General features: G+C 42.3%; 5 protein-coding genes across 5 annotated transcripts; 1 reads left to right on the top strand and 4 right to left on the bottom strand.

Annotated features, from left to right (window-relative positions):
- Positions 1-810: 810 nt before the first annotated feature.
- On the bottom strand, positions 811-1,888 carry PHALS_15228 (uncharacterized protein). The gene has a single exon (XM_036407259.1). It carries the CDS (start codon positions 1,434-1,436, stop codon positions 1,242-1,244), a length of 195 nt encoding a protein of 64 aa, XP_036263499.1. The 5' UTR covers positions 1,437-1,888; the 3' UTR covers positions 811-1,241.
- A 4,662-nt stretch (positions 1,889-6,550) lies between these two features.
- On the bottom strand, positions 6,551-6,974 carry PHALS_07471 (RxLR-like protein; the record flags this gene model as incomplete). The annotated part of the gene is made up of 2 exons (XM_024720939.1): positions 6,551-6,868; positions 6,954-6,974. 2 exons carry the CDS (start codon positions 6,972-6,974, stop codon positions 6,551-6,553), a joined length of 339 nt encoding a protein of 112 aa, XP_024586088.1.
- A 995-nt stretch (positions 6,975-7,969) lies between these two features.
- PHALS_07470 (uncharacterized protein) lies at positions 7,970-8,311 on the bottom strand (the record flags this gene model as incomplete). The annotated part of the gene is made up of 2 exons (XM_024720938.1): positions 7,970-8,236; positions 8,270-8,311. The coding sequence occupies 2 exons, from the start codon at positions 8,309-8,311 to the stop codon at positions 7,970-7,972; spliced, it is 309 nt and encodes a 102-aa protein (XP_024586087.1).
- Positions 8,312-17,486: 9,175 nt separating this feature from the next.
- PHALS_07469 (uncharacterized protein) lies at positions 17,487-17,721 on the bottom strand (the record flags this gene model as incomplete). The annotated part of the gene is made up of 2 exons (XM_024720937.1): positions 17,487-17,601; positions 17,663-17,721. The coding sequence occupies 2 exons, from the start codon at positions 17,719-17,721 to the stop codon at positions 17,487-17,489; spliced, it is 174 nt and encodes a 57-aa protein (XP_024586086.1).
- Positions 17,722-18,721: 1,000 nt separating this feature from the next.
- On the top strand, positions 18,722-19,693 carry PHALS_07468 (uncharacterized protein; the record flags this gene model as incomplete). Its single annotated transcript, XM_024720936.1, has 10 exons — positions 18,722-18,840; positions 18,907-18,938; positions 19,007-19,075; positions 19,139-19,147; positions 19,210-19,225; positions 19,309-19,346; positions 19,407-19,438; positions 19,505-19,555; positions 19,617-19,631; positions 19,691-19,693. The coding sequence occupies 10 exons, from the start codon at positions 18,722-18,724 to the stop codon at positions 19,691-19,693; spliced, it is 384 nt and encodes a 127-aa protein (XP_024586085.1).
- Between the last annotated feature and the right edge of the window lie 445 nt (positions 19,694-20,138).

Below are 20,138 nucleotides of genomic sequence, written 5' to 3'. Positions count from 1 at the left end.
TTGGGTCAAACCTGACTTGGGTTAACCTGGGTTATGACCAACCCGGGTCACAACACTAACTACTGGCTACCTAGCCACATACCTTATTCTTGTTTGGGTGCAGTCACACCATGCCCATCTCGTGTGACACACACCGCTGTTAAAAGACGTTTGTCTTACTTAGCAGCATGCACGAGTGGTAATATATCTTGACATCCGCCCGTGTGAAAATATCAGTAATGAAAACCTATACAGCATACTTTGGCCTATCAAGTCTGTCAGTTCCGGTCAGTGCTAAAATCGAATTAAACTTTGTCCTTTTTGAGGCAAATTTGCGATCATCTATTATTCGCCTTCATAGACAGTGTGTAAGAAAGTCCACCTCAAAGTCGAAATCACGCTTTGTACTTCGCAAAACCGAAAATTAAGCTACAGTTAAGCCTAAGAATATCTGACTTTCAAAAAGCAATGTCATGGAGGCTCTGAAATCGCTCACAAAGTGTGTCACACAAACGCGATTTGATCTCAAATTGAGATAAAATTGCATAGCTGCTAGCCTATCTGAGAGGGTAACGGCTACCTCTTAGCGCGTTGAGCGGCTTTCGTCGGAGCACGTTGGTCAAATCCATAATTCGTGATAGGGTTGCTAGAGATCTCATTAATTGCTTTGACGTACCTTAAAAGCCAAGGCGAGGTCTTCGAGTGAGAAAATTTGTTCATAACGACAGCAACCTCATCGTCAGATCCGTAGCAGTATTTTTTGTCGCTCAAGTGACAAATAGATCAATGTAACAATTAAACTTAACATGTAATTGGTAAACAATTATAAAACCGGGCTAGGAGGTGTCGTGTTTATTCTCTGGAACTGTCACTCGAATTTTGTACATTACCTACACTATCCAATTCTGATGATATTTACTCTAAATCCGTGCGACTCTGGTATGATGTGTACATATACCACAAAAGGTTGCTTAGAATGTCAATCAATCTTGCTCCAACATCTCACTGAAAATTCAAGCTCTATCAACACCAACCATACCTGGAGACCCCTATAATTCCCCTACTTGAGCTGAGCGCATGACTCGAGTTGCAACCAAACAGCTGGAGGTACAGATGGATTTGAGCCCATCCTTTAGTCGTTCGCAATTCACGAAATAAATTCATTCTTTGTGCAATGCGCCGCGCCAATCTTGTCGCGACGGCGAGAACTGGATCAGCAAATTTCGGGCGAGGTTCGGAGGCTGATGATAGCTTCTGCTACTTCATGGATAGTATCCATTCTTGCCCCCCCCCGATGCCGCCTCATCGGGTTCTTTGTATGAGCCACAGCGCCTCTTCCAGCAATTGTCTTTGTACATATTAGTTATGAATCCGAGAACTTGCAGCTGCTCGATAGCATATGCCGAAAGCCTGATTAGAATCGTGCTGATCACGCGATTTGGGAGTGGACGTAACATCAGCGATTTCAGAAGTGCTTCAATTGTAATTCACAAGGTAAAAATGGCTTGATGCATCGTGCAGTTCAAATCAAAGTGTTGATCTGTCAAGTTAATCTGATGTATGATATTAAAATACAACACTTAACTTTAAAAAAATCACAACAAGGTTTTTAGTTACCTCATTATAGATTACTTACCCTGACGACTCGAAGATGCATTCGAGACAATTATCAACACCGACCGGTCCTGCAATTGATACATCTATTTTAGTCGTCTCGCTTGACGACCAGTAGTGTCGTACTTTCGTTGGAGATCGTATATCACTTACGCATCACCTTATGAACGGTGGCTGTCAATGCCGCGAAACGATGAAGAGAAGTACCACTTTCGGTCAGAACATACGCATGCTTTCCTTGTATCAGAGCAATATCCTGAGTAGAATTGGCCTTCCCGTTGGTCTTCATCTCAAAATTATGGGAAAAATTCTCATGAGAGCTGCGAATGAGTTTATTGTTTGGGCGCAAATTTTGAATTCGGTCACCAAGTGCAATTTTCACAATAGGCAAAGTAGCGTAATATTCGGTCTCAACAAATTAAAATGATCTTTCACCTCAAAAAACTTGGCTGTCCACATTTTGCAAATCTGGGCTAAACTATTACCCAGTGGAAAGCCAAAAGAGAGTCGATATTCAGCATAGTAAGTCAAATAACGACAATGGAGCGGAATCCCAGAGACGAAAAATTAAATGACATTCAATATGGGTAGTATGGATTCAATGTCCGTGTTATGGATGGGTAATCTACGCACCTTTTGTGTAAAATTTTGATCTTTGAGCTCGATTTTCGCTTTGATTCTTTTGAGGTGGATACACTCGTATGATTTCAAGATAAAGATTTCGAGAAAGTGGATGGGGCTAAACTATGGCAAGATTGGATGCATCTCTCGTACAAGTTAGCGTATACACCAACTTTCAGTTACCTTAGCTGATGTTGTAGTCATTTATGTAAGGTGTATTATGTAGTGCCATAGATAACATCAAATTCGTTCCTTCATATAATGGATGAGAGTACAAATGCCAGGCATTAACGCTGACTACCACGAAGGCACAAGATCGGCAAGAAGAGCACACAAAAGTGTAGTTTTGTGTGCATATATCCTAATTTATATTAGTGTTAAGAAATGATATGGGTTATCTGCAAGGATGCGGCCCAGCATATGGCTATCGGCCGCATTGTGTGAGATGCATCTCATGGCTGTGCAGTGCCACTGCGTGAAGCGCTTTATCAGTTTTGTGCTCTTTGTGCTCTGACGACGCCACTGAATAATGTTGAAAGACGATTTTGCAGCCATGTCTCTTTTACTAGACATTTGGTTTTACAGAAAACAAATTGGTGGCTTAGGTGTGGTTTACGATTGAGGCCAATGGCTATTTCTTAAAATGGTTCCTAGCCTAAGTTATTTTTTTACAGTATCCAGACATGATTGCAGGGTAATTTCACATAATTATGGCTATGGTAGGACGTAGGCATAGGAACATCATCAACTTTTATACTAAACAAATCAGCGCTTTAATCTTGGTATTTGTTTATCACTTTTTCCTGCTGTACGGAGCCACTTCGGTGGGTATGTTCTGCCTTTGTTCTGTACACTCAACGCCCTCATTTATTGTAGCTGGGTCTTCTTAACATTTTGCTTACTGACAATATTATAATACGCTCGATAAAACAGACTTGAACTTTCTGTTATCCAGTCAATTCCCATCTGATCTGAACCTTAGGTCTTCAATACATCCCGTATCCTGCATCATCAGACCTTCTGTTGAGAAAAACCAAGTATCTCACTATCATCATCACGTCTTGGTGAACGTCATAAATCTTCTAGATTCCTTAATCAGTAATGCTTGGCTCCACTCCTCTTACTAAAATTTATGTCGTAAACATTCCAAATTGTGTTTTCTGCTTGCATGACTTAGAGATTGTATGACGCTCAGACTCTTAAACGCATTGTTGAGAATTTGGCCTTGTCTGATCTTTCCTGATCTAGTATTGTCAACGTTTAGATGTATTTCGTCAGTATTGAAATTTCGTCGCACCCAGCAACACCGTCGTCTTGACAGCATTCATGCGTTTTTGTTGTGAACTTGTCATTCTACTGATCACATGCGTGGCTACTCTTCCCAAAGCGAGCTTTGCGGAGTTGAATCGTCCTTATTCTAGATGTTTGGGTACCGCGAACTCGCATAGGTTGCGAAGTGAATTGTTTACAAATCAAGTTGCTAACAGCGTCAAGAAGCCGTCTTTAATGCGAAAGTTCTTCGACTATATTACTGGGGGGTTATTATCGTCTACAACAAGCAACCCGAGCTTTCTTAAACGGCGCCAATCGCGTCCAAAAGGATCGGTCCCATCCTTTATATCCTTCAACCACGAGATACACTCTTCGTCTAAGCCGAAGCTAAAAAGCTCGAAGAAGATTAAGCCTGATGCGAAGCAAGTTCAACTCGAATTGATGTTGACTTTACAGAATCAAAACGCGGTAACTTTCCACAATACTGGCCTCCCAATCTCTTATCTTGTTTCGCCAAGCAGGTTAGTTAATTTCGAGCTCAAAAAAAATTAAAAAATGAGCTGGTTACCTAGCGCAAGCCGCAAAATTCATCTTGAGTAGCACGTGCTGTCCAAGTACGTCAATAGAAGTTTGCAGCTTCTTAATTGTTGCAGAGTCTATAGCTTACCGTTTCAATATGTTTAGCGATACTCGAATGCAGACAATGAAATAACAACGAAATATATGCTTACATTGATAATACTTAATTTTTTGTGTTTCCAGTAGCAAAACTGCTTATCAATTGTACGCTAACGAGCTACATATAAAAAACTAATAACTAGTGACTTATCAGCAAACTAATGTGTAAACTTGAACAAAAGATTAGTGTACATGCACGAGATGCTTCTGTGCAACATTTGTATGAAATTTACATTTCATTTTTAATCAAGATGAAAAATAAAATGTACCACAATATATGTACTAATGAAGGAGGTACGTGGCAAAACGTATGTATAGTCAGTCCGCTAGGAGTTATTGTCACTTTAAAAATGCAAACAGATTAAGTACTTAATTACAGTAAAGGCTCTCGCTTACTCTCCTGGGTAGAGAATGCGTGTTTAACCTCTGTGCGTTGTACGCGTCGACGCTTTGAGCTGATGCTATCTCTGTGCAAGCTGCACGACAACGTTCTGCAACGACAGAATTTACTATGATCACACACTCTTGATGCTTTTTCAAAGTTATATTCACGTCAAACAGGACAATAAAACGGAAATATAAACTTTGTGATACATCAACACTCAGAGACCAGCGTGCGTGCTGCATTTGCCACCATGCGTCGAATAAATAACTAACTGAAGAATTTTAGGGGTGACGTCCTTATCTGAAATGCGTAGTCAGTACGCTTCTAGCTGCACCGATTCAAGCTGCCGACCCCTACTGTGACTTCTTTAATTTGCCTAATTGCCGATTAAACAACACTCTTTGCCAAACAGATCGACCTATTCTGCGTATACCCTATTCAAGTATATCGTATATTCTTCTCTCAGAGACGACACATCATCCAGGATTAAAGAACTCTAGTCCGACCTGGTCGAGCTTTTAGACAAGCCCTGAAGATGGGAGTCATAAGAACTTTGTGAAGCAGAGACCAAGAAAAGCTTTGTTAGATCACTATGCCAGTAGCCTCAGAAATAATAACGATCATATGAAGGCTACTATGTCCTCAACACAGATTTCTGCGTATGAGCTAGCCACCAGATTGTATGGAGCAATGACATGCAAGATAACGGCATCTATCACTGATCTGACTACAGATAATGCCCGCAAAGCTGCTGATGCTGATGTCTCAGGGTAGATGCTTGATCATGATGAAGCAAAGCGTGCCCGGGTCGGCTTTATACTAACGCAGTTGACGTCTCGCATGCGCTTTTTGTTAATGTCGTTTAGCAAATCAGCCATGAAAAAAACCGTGCCGCTCACGTTCATAAGGAATGTGTATAAGATTTAAACTCAGGCTCCTTCAGTGCCACCGCAATTCATTTAAAGCATGGAATGAGTTGCAAGGAAGGACGAGAATCGAGTTACTTGACATCACAGCAAATAACACTTGCACCTATTGAACAGCAATTCCATGATCTGTTTCTTTCCTGCTGCAACGATTTAATTTTACAACCTGCACATGATTTTTTTACTCATGGGGCTTGTGTGAGTATACGTAGGGAGTTCGGGTTGAATTATCTGTTAGCGACAGTCTTGGCGGCTCCTCACGTCACGCGCTTAAGTAAGTAGAGAGAAGGGGTTTCTGGTGTGGTTGATGTGGATCACAAAGGCTTTTCCGTGAGCTTTGAGAGCTTGGATTATAATCTTGAGATGATAAGTACACTTGTGGTGCTCGTGGATGTTATTTGTGTCCATCACATCAAAAGCAGTAGCTCATGAGGGCTAGGGTTACCGCCATGGTAAATCCAGTGAAAAAGTAAATGAAGTACAGTGATTACATTATGCGTGCGGGATGTAAGCGATAGTTACTCCAAACAAGAAATTTTCTGTAGGATAAGGCTGCTAGCAATGTAACGCACTAGTTTTTTTATCACTTACACAATTCTAATGAATCAATTGAGCGGTGAGTCTTTCCGCTATGGTGCCGACGACAATGACGACATTAGGGTTATTTTCAATAAATTTGTCAGCTCAGATATCGTACCTCTTGTAACTTACATGAGTCTCAGCGAATTTCAATAAGGTCTTTAGCGACTATATCACGTCGTGACTATGGCTTCGACCGCCATGATCTGAGAAAATTCGCTCGATGCACCATAGGGCAGCCTCTAGTCACTTTTGAGTGTGAGAAAGAGTGTGGAGTTCAGTTGGAGGACAAAATGCGATTGTGATTTGCACATCAATAATGCTTTTTGACTTCTCAAGCCGCTATTCTGTATAAAACTGCTTCTGGCTGAACTTGCAGCAAAAAGTCTTCAATCAGCGCTTTCTGTGAGCCAGCCTTACATCTGGCTTTTGCTGTCTTATAGTGTGCGGTGGGTTACACGACTACTGAGTTAAAAGACACCCATTTTATGGCCTCTCAAGTCAGCTTCGGGGAACAGGCGTCAGGTCGAAACGTCGCCTGCGGCCTGACGCCCCAAAATGATTTGCACTGCGTCAACGTAAAGAAGGACATTCGACCGCGCCAAATAGGTATATCTGTCAACGTCCCTACCTGTGTCTTAAGCAGACTGATAAACTTGCCGGCTATGTCTTGAATACGAAGCAAGACTGGCTCCACTAGTTGTGCAATGAGCGCTGCGCTACCATACCCCGCAAACACACTGGGATGATAAAAACGATTCGTATGCAAACTGTAGGCGTCAACGCCACGAATGCAAGCTATCCAAAGGGTAGTCTAGAGCTTATATAAGCTCTAGAAGAGAATACAGCCCTCCAACTTCACCTTCACCAGACACTTGCTATAACCCTAGTAAATTCACCGGCAACAATTCACATCCCATGAACGTGGTCACTTCTTGCTCATCGAGTGTACTGAATTAGATCCACCGCTCTATGGCTTGCTTTGATAATATTTCCCCCTTGAAGATGTTATATCGATTCCCTACGAGAGTATCAAAATACTTGTTTGATACGGGCCTGCGTCATTTCGAAGCAAGTCCGTGGAGCTGCCCAATCCGATTGGCGGTATATAATACGATCGCTGATCTAAGCAGAAGTTGACTCAGCTTCATATGGTGTTTGAAAAATTCATTCTTTTGTAACAGAACGCTTCTCGTGTGATTGGTTCGTAAATCGTAGTCGTGTGTTGCTGGCGAATTAGACAGCACCAGCCATTCACCTAGCATCTTAGTCGGTGTATTTACGGTAGCGATAGGATGTCACCTACCGATGATAGACTCCGTCAGCTATATCAAGGGGCGCTGAATAAGGTACATTCGACCATGCTGTTATTCAGCAGGTCCTTTGTAAAAAAGGTGTTTGCGACGGGATGGTCGCTGCATTAAGAATAGTATAAACACGTACACATTCCCGCTTGCCGTCTGCTTGTTCTCAGTGGAAGGTCGGTGCTAAGTAGCATGACTTACTCTCCCTCACCGAATGCTCTCTGGGCATCGTCTTATAAGAAAGTGTCCGTGATATCCAACATTTTTTTTCTTTGATAAGGGCCACGGTCGTGTGACGCAATATTCGGTGTTAGCATTCAGATCAATTTCATGTCACGCACTCCCCGATCCGGGTCACAACTTGTGGCGGGGTCTTGTCGCCGCGGCATGACAAGAATTCAATGGAATCCGAACGATATTTGGGAATAGTAGTTTTATTCCTGAACTTGGCGCGCAGCGAGTGTTCTCAATAACGGACTCTTACACGAAGGATGTAAGACCGGCTTATTTTATAGAAATAACAGTGATTTTACCGTCTTGTACTTCCTTGCATTCATCTTCGAGAATTACGTGCGTTTGATTACACTCTTTACCTATAAATTTGACGTGTACTAGTACCCTGTAAACAATCCCTGTTTCTCCACGAGTGAATGCGCCACCGCTTTGGCCAACTTAGTGGTAGGCGCGTCCAGTTGTTCCAAGGTTAGATACTCAGACGGCTCGTTTTCATCCTCACGGATGACACAGACTTTCTTCAATTTGGTTATAGTGTTTCTGTCGAGTGCAACGGGAATGCAGTGAATCATCGGAGTAAAGAGATACAATACACAGAAGTCAAACTCGCATGATCCAACCAAGAGCTCTAAAATAAGTTGATACTTTTTTATGTGAGGCTTTCAGCCCATGTGTACCTCGAACCACTCGGGTCCTACTATAATAATTTGGTCCCTCATGATTTTCTAAAATTCAAGAGGTATATTGTGAGCTCTATAGATGTCGAAATTTCGTTTTGCACAATTGCACAAAAGTGGATTACATAAATGTGGGAAGCACCGAGAATGTTAGACATCGATAAACAAAAAAGTTTGTTCAACAGCTTCACCTGACGCTAACCACTTAAATCTGTAAAAACAATCAATTCTACAATTGTCATCACTGAACCTGAAAAACAAATATATTTGAAATCATGATTTCCCGCTCGGTACTTTTGCTACACTCTCAGTTGAGCTAATCCGAGTCCATATTACGAATTCAAAAAAGATTCGTTGTCTGGCGTTGATTAGTCTAAGAACGTAGAAGACGCGAAATACCTTGAGGAACAATCAAATAACTCTAACGGAATAATAAGCATATTGGTTGTTTCTCTCCATAAAGGTCGATTAAAGATTGCGTCATACACCATAATCATTCTTGTCTTTAAAAATTGAAGCTCACTCATGAATCTTTCTTGCTCTCTATCAAATGTACCATATCATCGAAGTTGTTTGACGCAACGTTATTAAAAATTGATATTGTTGATGTTTTTCTTGCTACAAATGCTACGAAAAGATTGAGGAGATTATTTGTTTTATACGTTCAGATGTATATTTACCTATATGGTCAAGAAGCATTGTACCACACCGTGAAAGATACGCACTGGCATCCCATGGCTTTTTGCTGCCGCTACATGAAGTCTTTTCCAGCACATCATTTGTTGTCATAGTCGACCTTTAGGTCACTTGTGTGGGCATCTTTTGCCTTTGTTTTGTACTCATGAGTCGCGCAATTATTGAAGCTGCCTGCGCCATCAAGTCTTTTGTTCTTTTTGCTCCCTGAAGATAAAATCAACATGCATATTCAGATTTTAATAAAACTCATTCAATAATATTGCTATGTATATGAGACACCCAGCTTGCGCACAACTTAAATCCTCCCGCAAGAACGAGAAGCAAGGTACTGTGATTTGTTGAGAATATTTGTACTTTGGTTCCAGTACACAATAAGGAACTTCTAGATTCTTCTACACTCAATTTGTATGGTACATTGTCGTAAACATGTTTACATATTAGGATGATGGTCAGAATTTTGATGATGCTCAGTGCCTCGTCTGATCTTTCCTGATTTCAAAAATCGTTAGTCTATCCAAAGTCATCGCACCGTTTTAAAAACATTAATGCACTTCTGTGGTGATCTCTGGCCACATGCGGGCTTTTCTTACTAAAGCGAACGTTGTGGAGCCTGATCGTTTACCTTCTAAAGGTCCAAGTCACACGTAATCGCAGACGTTGCTGAGGGCCGAGTCAGCTACACATCAGAATGTCAAGAATCACTTTCCTTCCAAAAAATTTTGGACAGGTTCTCTGATGGGTAATTGAATTCTGTAAAATTTTCGCTAATCCCCTGTAAACTTGCAGAGGACTTTGCTTCAACATCTCCTTGATTTTGAAACGATGAAAAAGTAGGTGGTTGCGAAGGAAGAGATAGAGTGACGTTTACATTCGAGCATGATAAACAACAAGGAACTTTTCGTAAGTCCCCAACTAAGATATACTCAAAGATGCCAATTCCACTCAAATCATGCTCAGGCCTGTTAAACGTCCGCTCTCCAATTTAGTGCAGAGTGTAATGGTCACGATTTTAACTAAGCCTTTGTTTATTGATATGTGTAAGGCATGCAATTAAACTGAAGTTTTTGTGACTGCACATGCTAGCATACATGGCTCAGCGTGATAACAAGACATTGCTTTATAGGGTTAATGGAAGTTAATACAAGTACGTAGCAGCAATCTCTACATCTAATCTTAGCAAAAAGATACAATTTACATGTAAAAGATGCAACACAACAAGAATTAGAGTCATAAGGGTCGAACGAGCCATTAGCCGCAACGTCACCTATTGCTTTAAGTTGGCTATGGCGGGCAAGCGGCTGAAATTTGATATGACTATCGACGGGTTAAACACTTCAATAATCATTTCGATATCGTTGACGAAGATCAAGCGGTTGCTCGCCTTTTATACAATATTAGGTCCAGCCTATGCTACTTTCTCATTCTCAGTATGGTCGAGATGGAGATCCTTCAAGATCACTCGATATGGCGCTGGCATGATATGAATGCCTGACTATGAATTTGAGAGATTTGTAATGATTATCTCGGAGGAAATATTTTCTCTCGATCACAAATTTCTATGCTTCTGTGTACGAGAATTGAAGAGTCTCTATTATGGGTAATTGAAAATTATGTCATCTCAAGCTTTCGTAGTTTCATTGCTAGTAAACTTTAAATCAAACAAATATGAGAGCTCTCTAGAGCAGGCTATGAATTGTACTCGCAATGATAAATTTCGGAAACCGCTTCGTTCTAAATCCAAGCTGGCGGGTAAGGGGGATTTAAAGTTGGCGGATTATGGCTGGTAAGTCATCGCGCTAATAGTGAATACACTCGGATCGCTTCATACACCGTTGCAATAGGCATTATATATAGCGATCAGAGGCAGAGGTGCAGCTTGGTCATAAATACAATCAATCTAAATCAACAAATCGAAAATTCAAAATGAAATTGCTGACAATTCTAGAAGTTCACCATCACTTCGATTAGCCTCACAAGGTCCTGTATGTAAATGCGTCGACTGTGTCCTGCTAAGTCGAATTGTATGATGCGCAACTTTGTTGCATAACTACTTCTACCACCTCAACGAGAGACTTCAATGGCTTGGGACAAGGGGTCGATAACTGGATAGTTGACGTGCCATGTTGTAAACACGCCGGTCGCATGTCTGATGCTTAAATGCAGCCTTAATCTCAATGTATTAAACTTGACCACTAAGAAAATAGCGGTCAATTGGTAATCCATTGCACATACATCCAAATTCCAGTCTGATAGTAAGACGAATGCTGTTTATCGAGCTTGATACCTTTACTCGTTTAGGTACTACGTCATACGTTTACATAAAATCGATAACGAGCTATAACATTTACACAACAGGAAAACGTATCTCATCGCTTGCGTCAGTAAATTTTACAAGCAGCGGTATGCAGCTCTTTAAACTCAAAGTTGCGGCTTATATTCCAAAAATCGAGATAGCTTGGCTACAAGAGCTATAGAACCGACCAGCTTATCGAAAGGTGCAAATAGAGACCTGGCAATTGACAAACACTACGAGTCAACATTATTAAGATCATACAGCATCTAATCGATCGTGCTTAGGAGTCTGGAATGACATCTGATCTAGGACAATAAAAGAATATCATTGCATTTGTCACGGTAGCCATTGTGATGACGATGATCGTAAACAAATCGTTCAACGCTTTTCAGTCCCTTGTGCACGATATTCGTAGAAAATAAACAAGGTTTTCCTCCTACATTACGTCGAATCTTTGAAGATGCACCATCTGTCTTGTTTAACCTAACAGAAGCAACAAGCGTATCATGATAGAAAGCAGCAATGAAATGCTACGAGTTTTATGCTTGAATCAATGCAGATGATGGTATTCAAAACATCATTTAATTGCCGTTAATTTGGTGGCTCAGGCTGCAATAAAACCCCGCAAACAATGTGAGCCTTGTAGAGTCATACAAAGTCACTTTTGATTGCTATTTAAAGTCCGTGATGTCTTGGACTTACTTTAAATTGGTGTATGCACTTACGCTAAGTCAGTGCTAGCTTAAAAATCGTCAGAAATCATTGTTTGAATGGAACTGTGTAGTCAGCCGGCTGCTAGCTGTGCGAGATCGTCAGATGTGACCATCAAAGAACATGATTATCAATTGGTGATTGCGCTGAAGTTGTAACGGGGTTGGTGTGACCTTACGTAGATTGTGGATTACACAAGTTGGTGTAGTCACACGACTGCGTGGCTTCGTGGCAGGACTGCTAGTAGTAATGCATATTAATTAGGCATTAATTAGTATTACTATATTATTTAGAAAAAGCTAAGGCTTTAGATAATGGCGGCTCTACGTACAAGTTGAGACTTATATAGGTATGAAGATAAAAACGCAACTAAAACAATAAAATTTCAATATTAGGCGGAAGAGCGTGGTAGCGGATTGCGATCCGCTTCAGTCGTACTGGTTCTTATAAAGAACGTAAGGTCGGTGACCTTAGCTAAGCTCCCTCTAAGCAAAGAGCTGCGGCAGCACCGCTGCAGAAGTGGCAGATGCATTATACTTAATAAAATTATTACCTTGCACAATTTTCCACTTGCTGTTTGCCTTGCTGCAGCGGAAAGTCGACGCGTTGAAGAGGCATATTCATGAGCGCCTAAATTAGGAGGTAGTATTTATGGCGCCATTCATCTAGCGCCAATCTGCATTCGATTTCTTGCTCATCCGTTAAGAATCGAGACGTAGCAGAAAAGACCCAGAGGTTTGAAGCTGTTACCTCGCAATGGAATCAGATTTTTCTCAAGAACGGTCATAAAGGGCCCGAACGGGAGCAACTTGAAGCACGAATTTTCACGTTCATCCTGAATTAGCGATTGCTGTGGCGTTAAATGAAGAGTTCATCTTCCATGCCGTGAGGGGTGGATAATTACTGAAAGTGACATCTTTAGAGCACACCAGACACGTTGTCCACTACCATGCCAATAAAGAAAGATCATTTAGATGTTAGGTAGATTCGCGGTACTTGCTTATTCTCTATATTTAGGAGTACGAAACATCTGCAATTTTGTCCCCGCTGCACTCTTGGTTAAAAGGTACGTAGGGACGGGCTCCCAATGCTAGCGCGGACGAGGAAACCCTCGCGGGGAAGCGTCGAGTCCTAGTCGTCGCAGGTTGGCTCACAAATACAGTCTCTACATAAGCGACCCTATTTACGAGCGCTTTCAACGCAAAAGCAAAACGGCATTACTTTCTGTGCAAGAGATGGAAGCGTTCCAGATTAATCGCGATGAAACTACTAGGTGCCTGAGGCAGAATCCGGGATGCAGAAGCGCCAGTGCTCGGATTATATTTTTGGCGAGGCCAACAAGCAGCTGCGCGCTGATGAAGTGTGGAAGCGACTGGTTGTCACAGTCTCTCGGACCAAACTCGGTTGATTAGAAGGGCGACTGTGAGACTAGATTAGAAGGGAAGGGCCTCGAAGCTGAGAAACATCATTTTCTGTTTCGATGTGACATTGTTTGAGTCAGCACTACCTTGTGACTATCCCGCCATGCAGACTGAAGGTGCACAAATTAGAAGCAAGAAAAGTTGTTCACTCGTGAACGGGGGTGATTTAGATTGCTCAAAGGGCTGTAAGGTCTCCGCTCACTAGACGCTTTTATACTGCTGTAGGACTGTCATCAGGGTTGTGGTGAGAAAATATATAAGTGTGTAGCGTCAGCATGGCACATTTGGTACCAAAGAAGAAGCTGATCTCATCATTTTCATGGATTAGTCTTTTATCGAGAACACTCCTAGCACTTAATGTAAGAAGTGGGAGACTTATCCTCAAAAATCTTCGGTCCTTTTTTGACGGAAGATCACAACGTTGTGAGGGGAAATTCACAACGTTTGCTATCCCTAGGTATAAGGATGTATTATGATTCTGGCTAATGTTTTGGAACCAGATGTTGCGTCACACAGCATAGTCCGTACCAATGGTAATGTGATACGTGGTTGACACATACTTCATGCAATATACGAAGCAAGTTTGGAGAGGAAAATTAAATTCTCACAATAGACACTGCCTTTCTTGTGCCATAAATGCTACGGCAAGTGGCGATTTGTGCGTGACTTTGTAAGCAGAATTCAGCCACTCTTCCGACCCAAATGCCGATTCCTCAGCAAGATGTGCTAAAATGGCTATGGGCGCTCGCAATCTACGTTGTGTTCTTTACCTGCTGCTAAATAATGTCAATTGCTGACAAGAGAAAATATATATCTATATCACTGCGGATGGTATTTCCAGTGCTATGGTCCGGAGTGGTCAGTTTTTTCCCATTGGACTGTCATATCCTTGCAACGTTCGATCACCTGGTGATACACCACGTCGTAGCCATACACGGCCTATTTCGACGATACGATCGTACAGAGCACGGGTACTTGGCTGTGAGGAGTTACACTATATACTTTTGAGTAGTGTTCGAGTGCACTGCCATAGATGTGATGGGAAACGACACCCCTTTTTAGGAGTCGTGTAAGCCATGTCAAGCACGTGCTGTAGGGTTTTATTCATTACACTCTAACCCCTCTCTACCCGGCCCGGGGATTGAACCCTGGACCTCCCGGTTCTGAAGTGAGCGGCGTACCACTGCACCACAGGATCGGTAGTGCACTGCCATAGACAAGTTTATCTTTGACGTTGTCAAAAATTTCTTATCAGGACAATTTATTGAGAAGCAGGGCCTTAGGCGGGTCCCTCAGGGATTAAACATTGCCTCTGTTTAAAAAGGACTAAGTGATCTTGGTAATTACTTGCGCTAGTATATTGTTAACTATGGCAAAAAGGCACATCTCCTCACCAATTTTAAAAAGAACTCAAATGATGCTGGGGTGCGGCAGGCGAGGCGGTCGATATGGCCGTGACAGAAAGTACTCTACATGCTATGATCTGAGTCTATTGAATCAAGATCGACCATTTCATATCGTTCGTGATGCCTCAGCCTTTGGAACTGGATGTGCTTTGCTCCAAGCGGATGACGATGGGCTCAACTTCGATTTCTCGTTTTTATCTTGCCTGCTGCATGCCTCTAAGTTGAGCTACTTTATTCTTGACAATGAACAACTTACAACGATTAATAACCTCGACAAATTTAATATACATCTTCTAGACGCGAAGACGTGGAAATCTTTACAGATCATGCACTATTGGAAATTGCGACGTCATCACCATATAATTTATAGAGAATGACAAGAAAAATGGTATTTCTTTCATGCCGACTTACTTATTTGCGGTAAGGTACGGCCGGGTGCATTAGCAGACGAGCAATCACGTCGTCCCGACTATGAAGTAATCTTGATGGTAATTTTGCAAATCAAAAGGCGATACGTACAGTGTACGAGCTAGACGCAACGTGTGTTACTTCATGAAGCAAGGAGTATTTGCTTCAGATGCCGCTTTATTGAAGCGCGCGGTCGCAGGTCTAAATTGCTATGCCTTATCCGATGATTGCTCTTTCAAAGAGCGTATGATGGTTCCTCATGACTACGACCTCAAGTACCTACGACCTCATGTACCAAATACTATACGAGACGTGTAATATCTTTCTGGGTGTCCATTACGAAAGAAGAATGATATTTGGCTCATTAAGCGCTGTATACTAGTGACTCAATATGTATGACTGTGATAATACTTATGCCAGATCGTGCGATAGGGTCACTAGAATAAATCCTCGTTGCATGCGGTGGCGCATTTGACCAGCTGGTCGGTTCAGACAGAGTGCTGGAAGTCCACATGTATGGACTATAATTTTGATCTTCAAGGCAGTATACTGGTAATGAGGTCTTCGTGGACTATTTAGATAAGATGTCGCTGCTGTCAGATATAGTGAAGCCGAAGTGAATAGTGCCAAGACGTTCTTCGACAATCCAACATACCATGTCCGTTAGCCGATGTGAAATATAAACCTTTGTGCTTGAGAGAAAAGTTTTGACCATACTTGTTCTTGATGATCGGCACCGAATTGAATATGTCGATCTGCGACCGCCCACAAAAGCTGGTCGATCGGAGCGCGTAAAATGCGCTGTGGAAGATATCTTGTGAGGAACTTGCGCAGAGAACAATGGTGATGGAGACAGCACTCCCACATGTGGTCTACGTTCATAACGTGGGGCATACCTTGACAGACTTTCTTCAATCACAGAAATCGTTTTGTAAAGTCCTGGGTGTATTTGACAACATGACGAAGCTGTTCCGATCTTGTGGGGAAGGGTTGTCAATCAATTTGACTGTTTCAATATGATCAGCTTAAATTGTAGTAAAAGCACTTGATCTACCACAATGAGATTAAGCATCATGGACAGGGTGCGCGACGCCTTAACTACGAGCCAAGATAAAAAAGCAAAAAGCAAATACCAAAGGCAAGCGTAACGCACACGAACATGTTCTAGGACCGAGGCTGTATCAAATACAGATCACCTACCTACCCATGTACTACCTGCCGCCTATAAGACTATGTTGCGGACGTGCTTCATCAAACAGTTCAAGTAGCTTAAAAATATCGAGTTATACGTTTGGCATCCCAGCAAGAAACCAAAACATTCTGTCAAAAGTAGACATTCTTAAGCCGTACAACAATTTTGCTGACAAAGCAAACAGATCTAAGAGCTTTGTTGCAGATGCAGCACCGTCTAACCTTTCTTTGTAGCTATGCTTCCCTGTACACAAAAGCAGCAGCGCGGTTTCAAGCCGCTACAGTCAAGCAGAACGGCAGGGAAGCTCAGGGAGCAAATTCGAGATCTTGATCATTCCGGCCTCGACAACACGTCGAGCCTCTCGTAAAGAGTTGACATGCCGCCCCAACTATAAGAGCACAAGAGCAGGCCGCGAGAAGATCGGAGGTCTTCACCGGTACTAATTGATGAGCTAGATATATCGCACTGCTATGTGATCATCTGGTAGACCAGTGAGGACGTAACGACAGTTATAGTGGTGCAGTGGGAGCAATACCCTCTTCCGGGACTCTGATATTACACCTCGACAAAATTACCCTGGTGATGCGGCCGTTGATAACCTCACCCTAAGCGCTTGTTCTCTCGGAGAAAAGGCAGGGTAGTGCTCTCTTAACCAAGTGAAAGTTAAGGTGTATAGGACCCTTGGTCGGTAGTTGCTACAGCTGTCTCATGGCGACAAGCAGGGCTATAAACACCAGGAACATGAGGTATTAGGGTGTTACATTGGCGTGTGCGTCGTATTTTGCACTTTGCATAGACGAAAGTGGGACAACGCTTTAGTCGGACATCAGCGTTGCCTAAATTGGCTTGTAAAGCCGTAAAACGCGTGAGAGAGTGTGTTTCTTACACTCAGTGTTCAAATTGAGTTTGATTCTCAGGCTTGCTTCCGCTAGCTTGGAATCAAGGTACAATGTTCGTCCTGCCACGTAATACTAGGGTATCATCATGTCCAAATTAAGGAATTGTCAACTTTACCAACCTTCGCTTGAAGGTCAAGCATAACCTCTGACACTTTCACCTGTGGTTCCGTTGTAACACACTTAGATACGTATTATACACGGCATTTAGCGTATCGCATGTAGTTGCATGACGTCCTAAAATCGATAAGAGCTTCCGGGTCTTGAAAAAAGCTCAGAATGTTGACAATAGCAACCAAAACTCCTGGGCTATGGGCCCACCTCTCTTTAATTGAGACGTTCCCTCCGAAGTTAGGTACCATTGACTCACGAGGTAAGTACTTCACCCCCCGCGGTATGGAAGTTGTACCGTCGCATTCGATGCAACATCTCAACGCCTATTAAAAAAAGTTAAGGGATGTGGAGCAAGCTGCACTGTCTGGAAAACCTTCACAAAATGGTAATCGTGACCTTTTGGAGAAGGGGCAGGCGCCATTGCGGCGATGAAAGTCTTTTTCGTGCACTAAGTCCGCCAGGTTTTTTAACCCTGAACAGGTGGACAAGGACTTCGAGCGCATCCAATTGCTTGTCAAGGCGGTGCGAACATCAACGACATTTGCCGCCTCACGTTTAAAAGCCTCTTTTTCCGAAGTATTGCACATTATTAACCAAACTCGCGCGCAACCTCCTAACAAAGAGAGCACAAACGCGTCACCCTGTCGCTCTGCTTAGAACTTGGCAATTCACGGTTATCTCAGCTTTCTTCATCAGAGTAAAATGTTCTTAGGCCTTGGCCTTCAAAGATCAGGATGTCTTGGTCAGCAAGAACCATCTGTTTCACATCCGAAGCCTGGTTGATGCACTCCTGGACGTGCCACTGGCGCATCTCAAAGCAGATGAGCCCATTCAGCCAAGCAATAACCATCCCGGCCCATTGGCTCCCCACTTGCCTGATCCTGTGGGTGTATTGATAGTCGTAAGTTTGTCACTTTGGACTTCTTAAACCGACGATAGAATTTCGAGCGTATCTTATTCAATCCTTGCTGAAGGTGCAGTCCCTCCACAACTCGGTCGTGGGATTGATTCTCAGTGATTTCAAGTGCGCGGAGATGCCATGCACATTGCACAAGCACAGCTTTGACTCAATCCGTCCGCGTTCACAATTGCAAAGAGATTGGATTGTGTGCTCGTACCAGTTGCGAAAACGAGAGCCTTTACCGCATATTGGTCTCGAGTAGGCTCTGCTTTTTCCAGAATGCATAAATAAATTTTGATTCTTTTATAAATATATACGATGTAGTGTCTTTTCTTACAACTTTCTCTTTATCTACTGACGAACTGGCAACCCACGTGTTCCATTATTTCCTTAAATCTTCATATTTCTGTACTTATGAATATTCAAATATCTAAGTGTAAACTGAATTTTGTACAATTGAACAGTATTGTATTTGTTACAATTGTGCCATACCGAGCCCATGCTCTTCTACATTCTTGGCGGTGGTGGAAGAAGTGAGTACGACCTAATCGAATTAGTGACTATTATCGAACGACAGCTCAATATTTCCACCATCGCAGACATTGTCGGCTGAAACGTAATCAACCAGAAAGTACGCCTCGTGGAGCTCTGACATACTTTCACTTTTCCTGTTCTATTCGGCTTGGATATGTGTGGTAGCCTGGGACGCCAAGCTGCCGCATAAACGAACACGTGCAGGTCCTCTTGTTGGGGGAAATCAAACGTTAGGTAATCAACAATTTCTTGGTTTGACTTCACGGTAATGTACCTATTTTGGTCTTGAGTTTGTAGCTGCGAGGCGTAGGAAGTAATTCTTCTGTATTGGTTTTACTTACAACCAGCGGAGGACCGTGAGACTTTAGTCGTCATAACTTTTTCGTAAGTAAGCCGCCGGAAAAGCTTCAGCATTTTCAGTCTTAAAGATTACCAGGATTTGTCATTTTGCTGTCATAAGTTTATAGACATTATTTTGCAAATGCGTTCTTGTTTGACAACATGCGTAGCGGAAACAGATAATTATTCGCAGAAAACTTCTGTTGAGGTTCAGATTGCCAAATAGTGTCTATGTCGATCACGCTCGTTACTACTAAGGTTCGTTAATTTCGCGGAGCTTGAGGGGTACATTTGCTATACTTTAACCGTTAGGTCGACGGTCAGAGGTCTTCACGCTTGATTGGCAGCAACAAAGCTTCGCTTATGTTAATCTTGGTTTCTTAACCACACAGCGTCTAAGATTGTAAGTCAAGCTCGCTTCGAAATGATAAAGCAGTGTCGTTTAGAAGAAGTAGGTACTTATGTTATCTGTTAAACTTAAATTTGATATTTTGATTGAGTGCACTGTAGTGATGATGGGATGCAGTTCATAGCTTGAAGTGAAGGGCAGACTACGAGGATTATGCGAACACATTTGAGAGTGTAAAGGATGCAGTGCATTTCATCTCCCTTTTTTATCTTGTCTATAGAACCCACTGCCATACGAGCTGATCCTGAAGCCAAACCTTTAACATAGCTTCCCCGTCACGTTCATACAAATGTAAAGCACATTTTCACACTGTCAGAGAAATTTGATGGCCACCGAAAAGCAGGCAAACCACAGCAGCCATTATAATGATAAATACTTAAATATAAGTTTTGTATGAGAATACCAAGAACTGTTTGGCCGTCAATAAATGAATGCCGTTCATTAGATACTTGAACTGTACATCGATCAGATGAAGTATGCGTTGTGTACTACCTTGTGCTCCTCATTAGTCGTTGTCGTCCTCAGCGTGTAACTTTTGATGGCACATGA

The sequence above is a fragment of the Plasmopara halstedii genome (genome assembly GCF_900000015.1).
Source record: "Plasmopara halstedii genome assembly, contig: Scaffold_3109, whole genome shotgun sequence".
Taxonomy (NCBI): domain Eukaryota; phylum Oomycota; class Peronosporomycetes; order Peronosporales; family Peronosporaceae; genus Plasmopara; species Plasmopara halstedii.
This window is presented reverse-complemented; position numbering and strand designations above follow the sequence as displayed.

Excerpts from the sequence above, each read along its gene's own strand:
- PHALS_15228 (XM_036407259.1), bottom strand. The coding sequence starts at position 1,436 with ATGTTACGTCCACTCCCAAATCGCGTGATCAGCACGATTCTAATCAGG.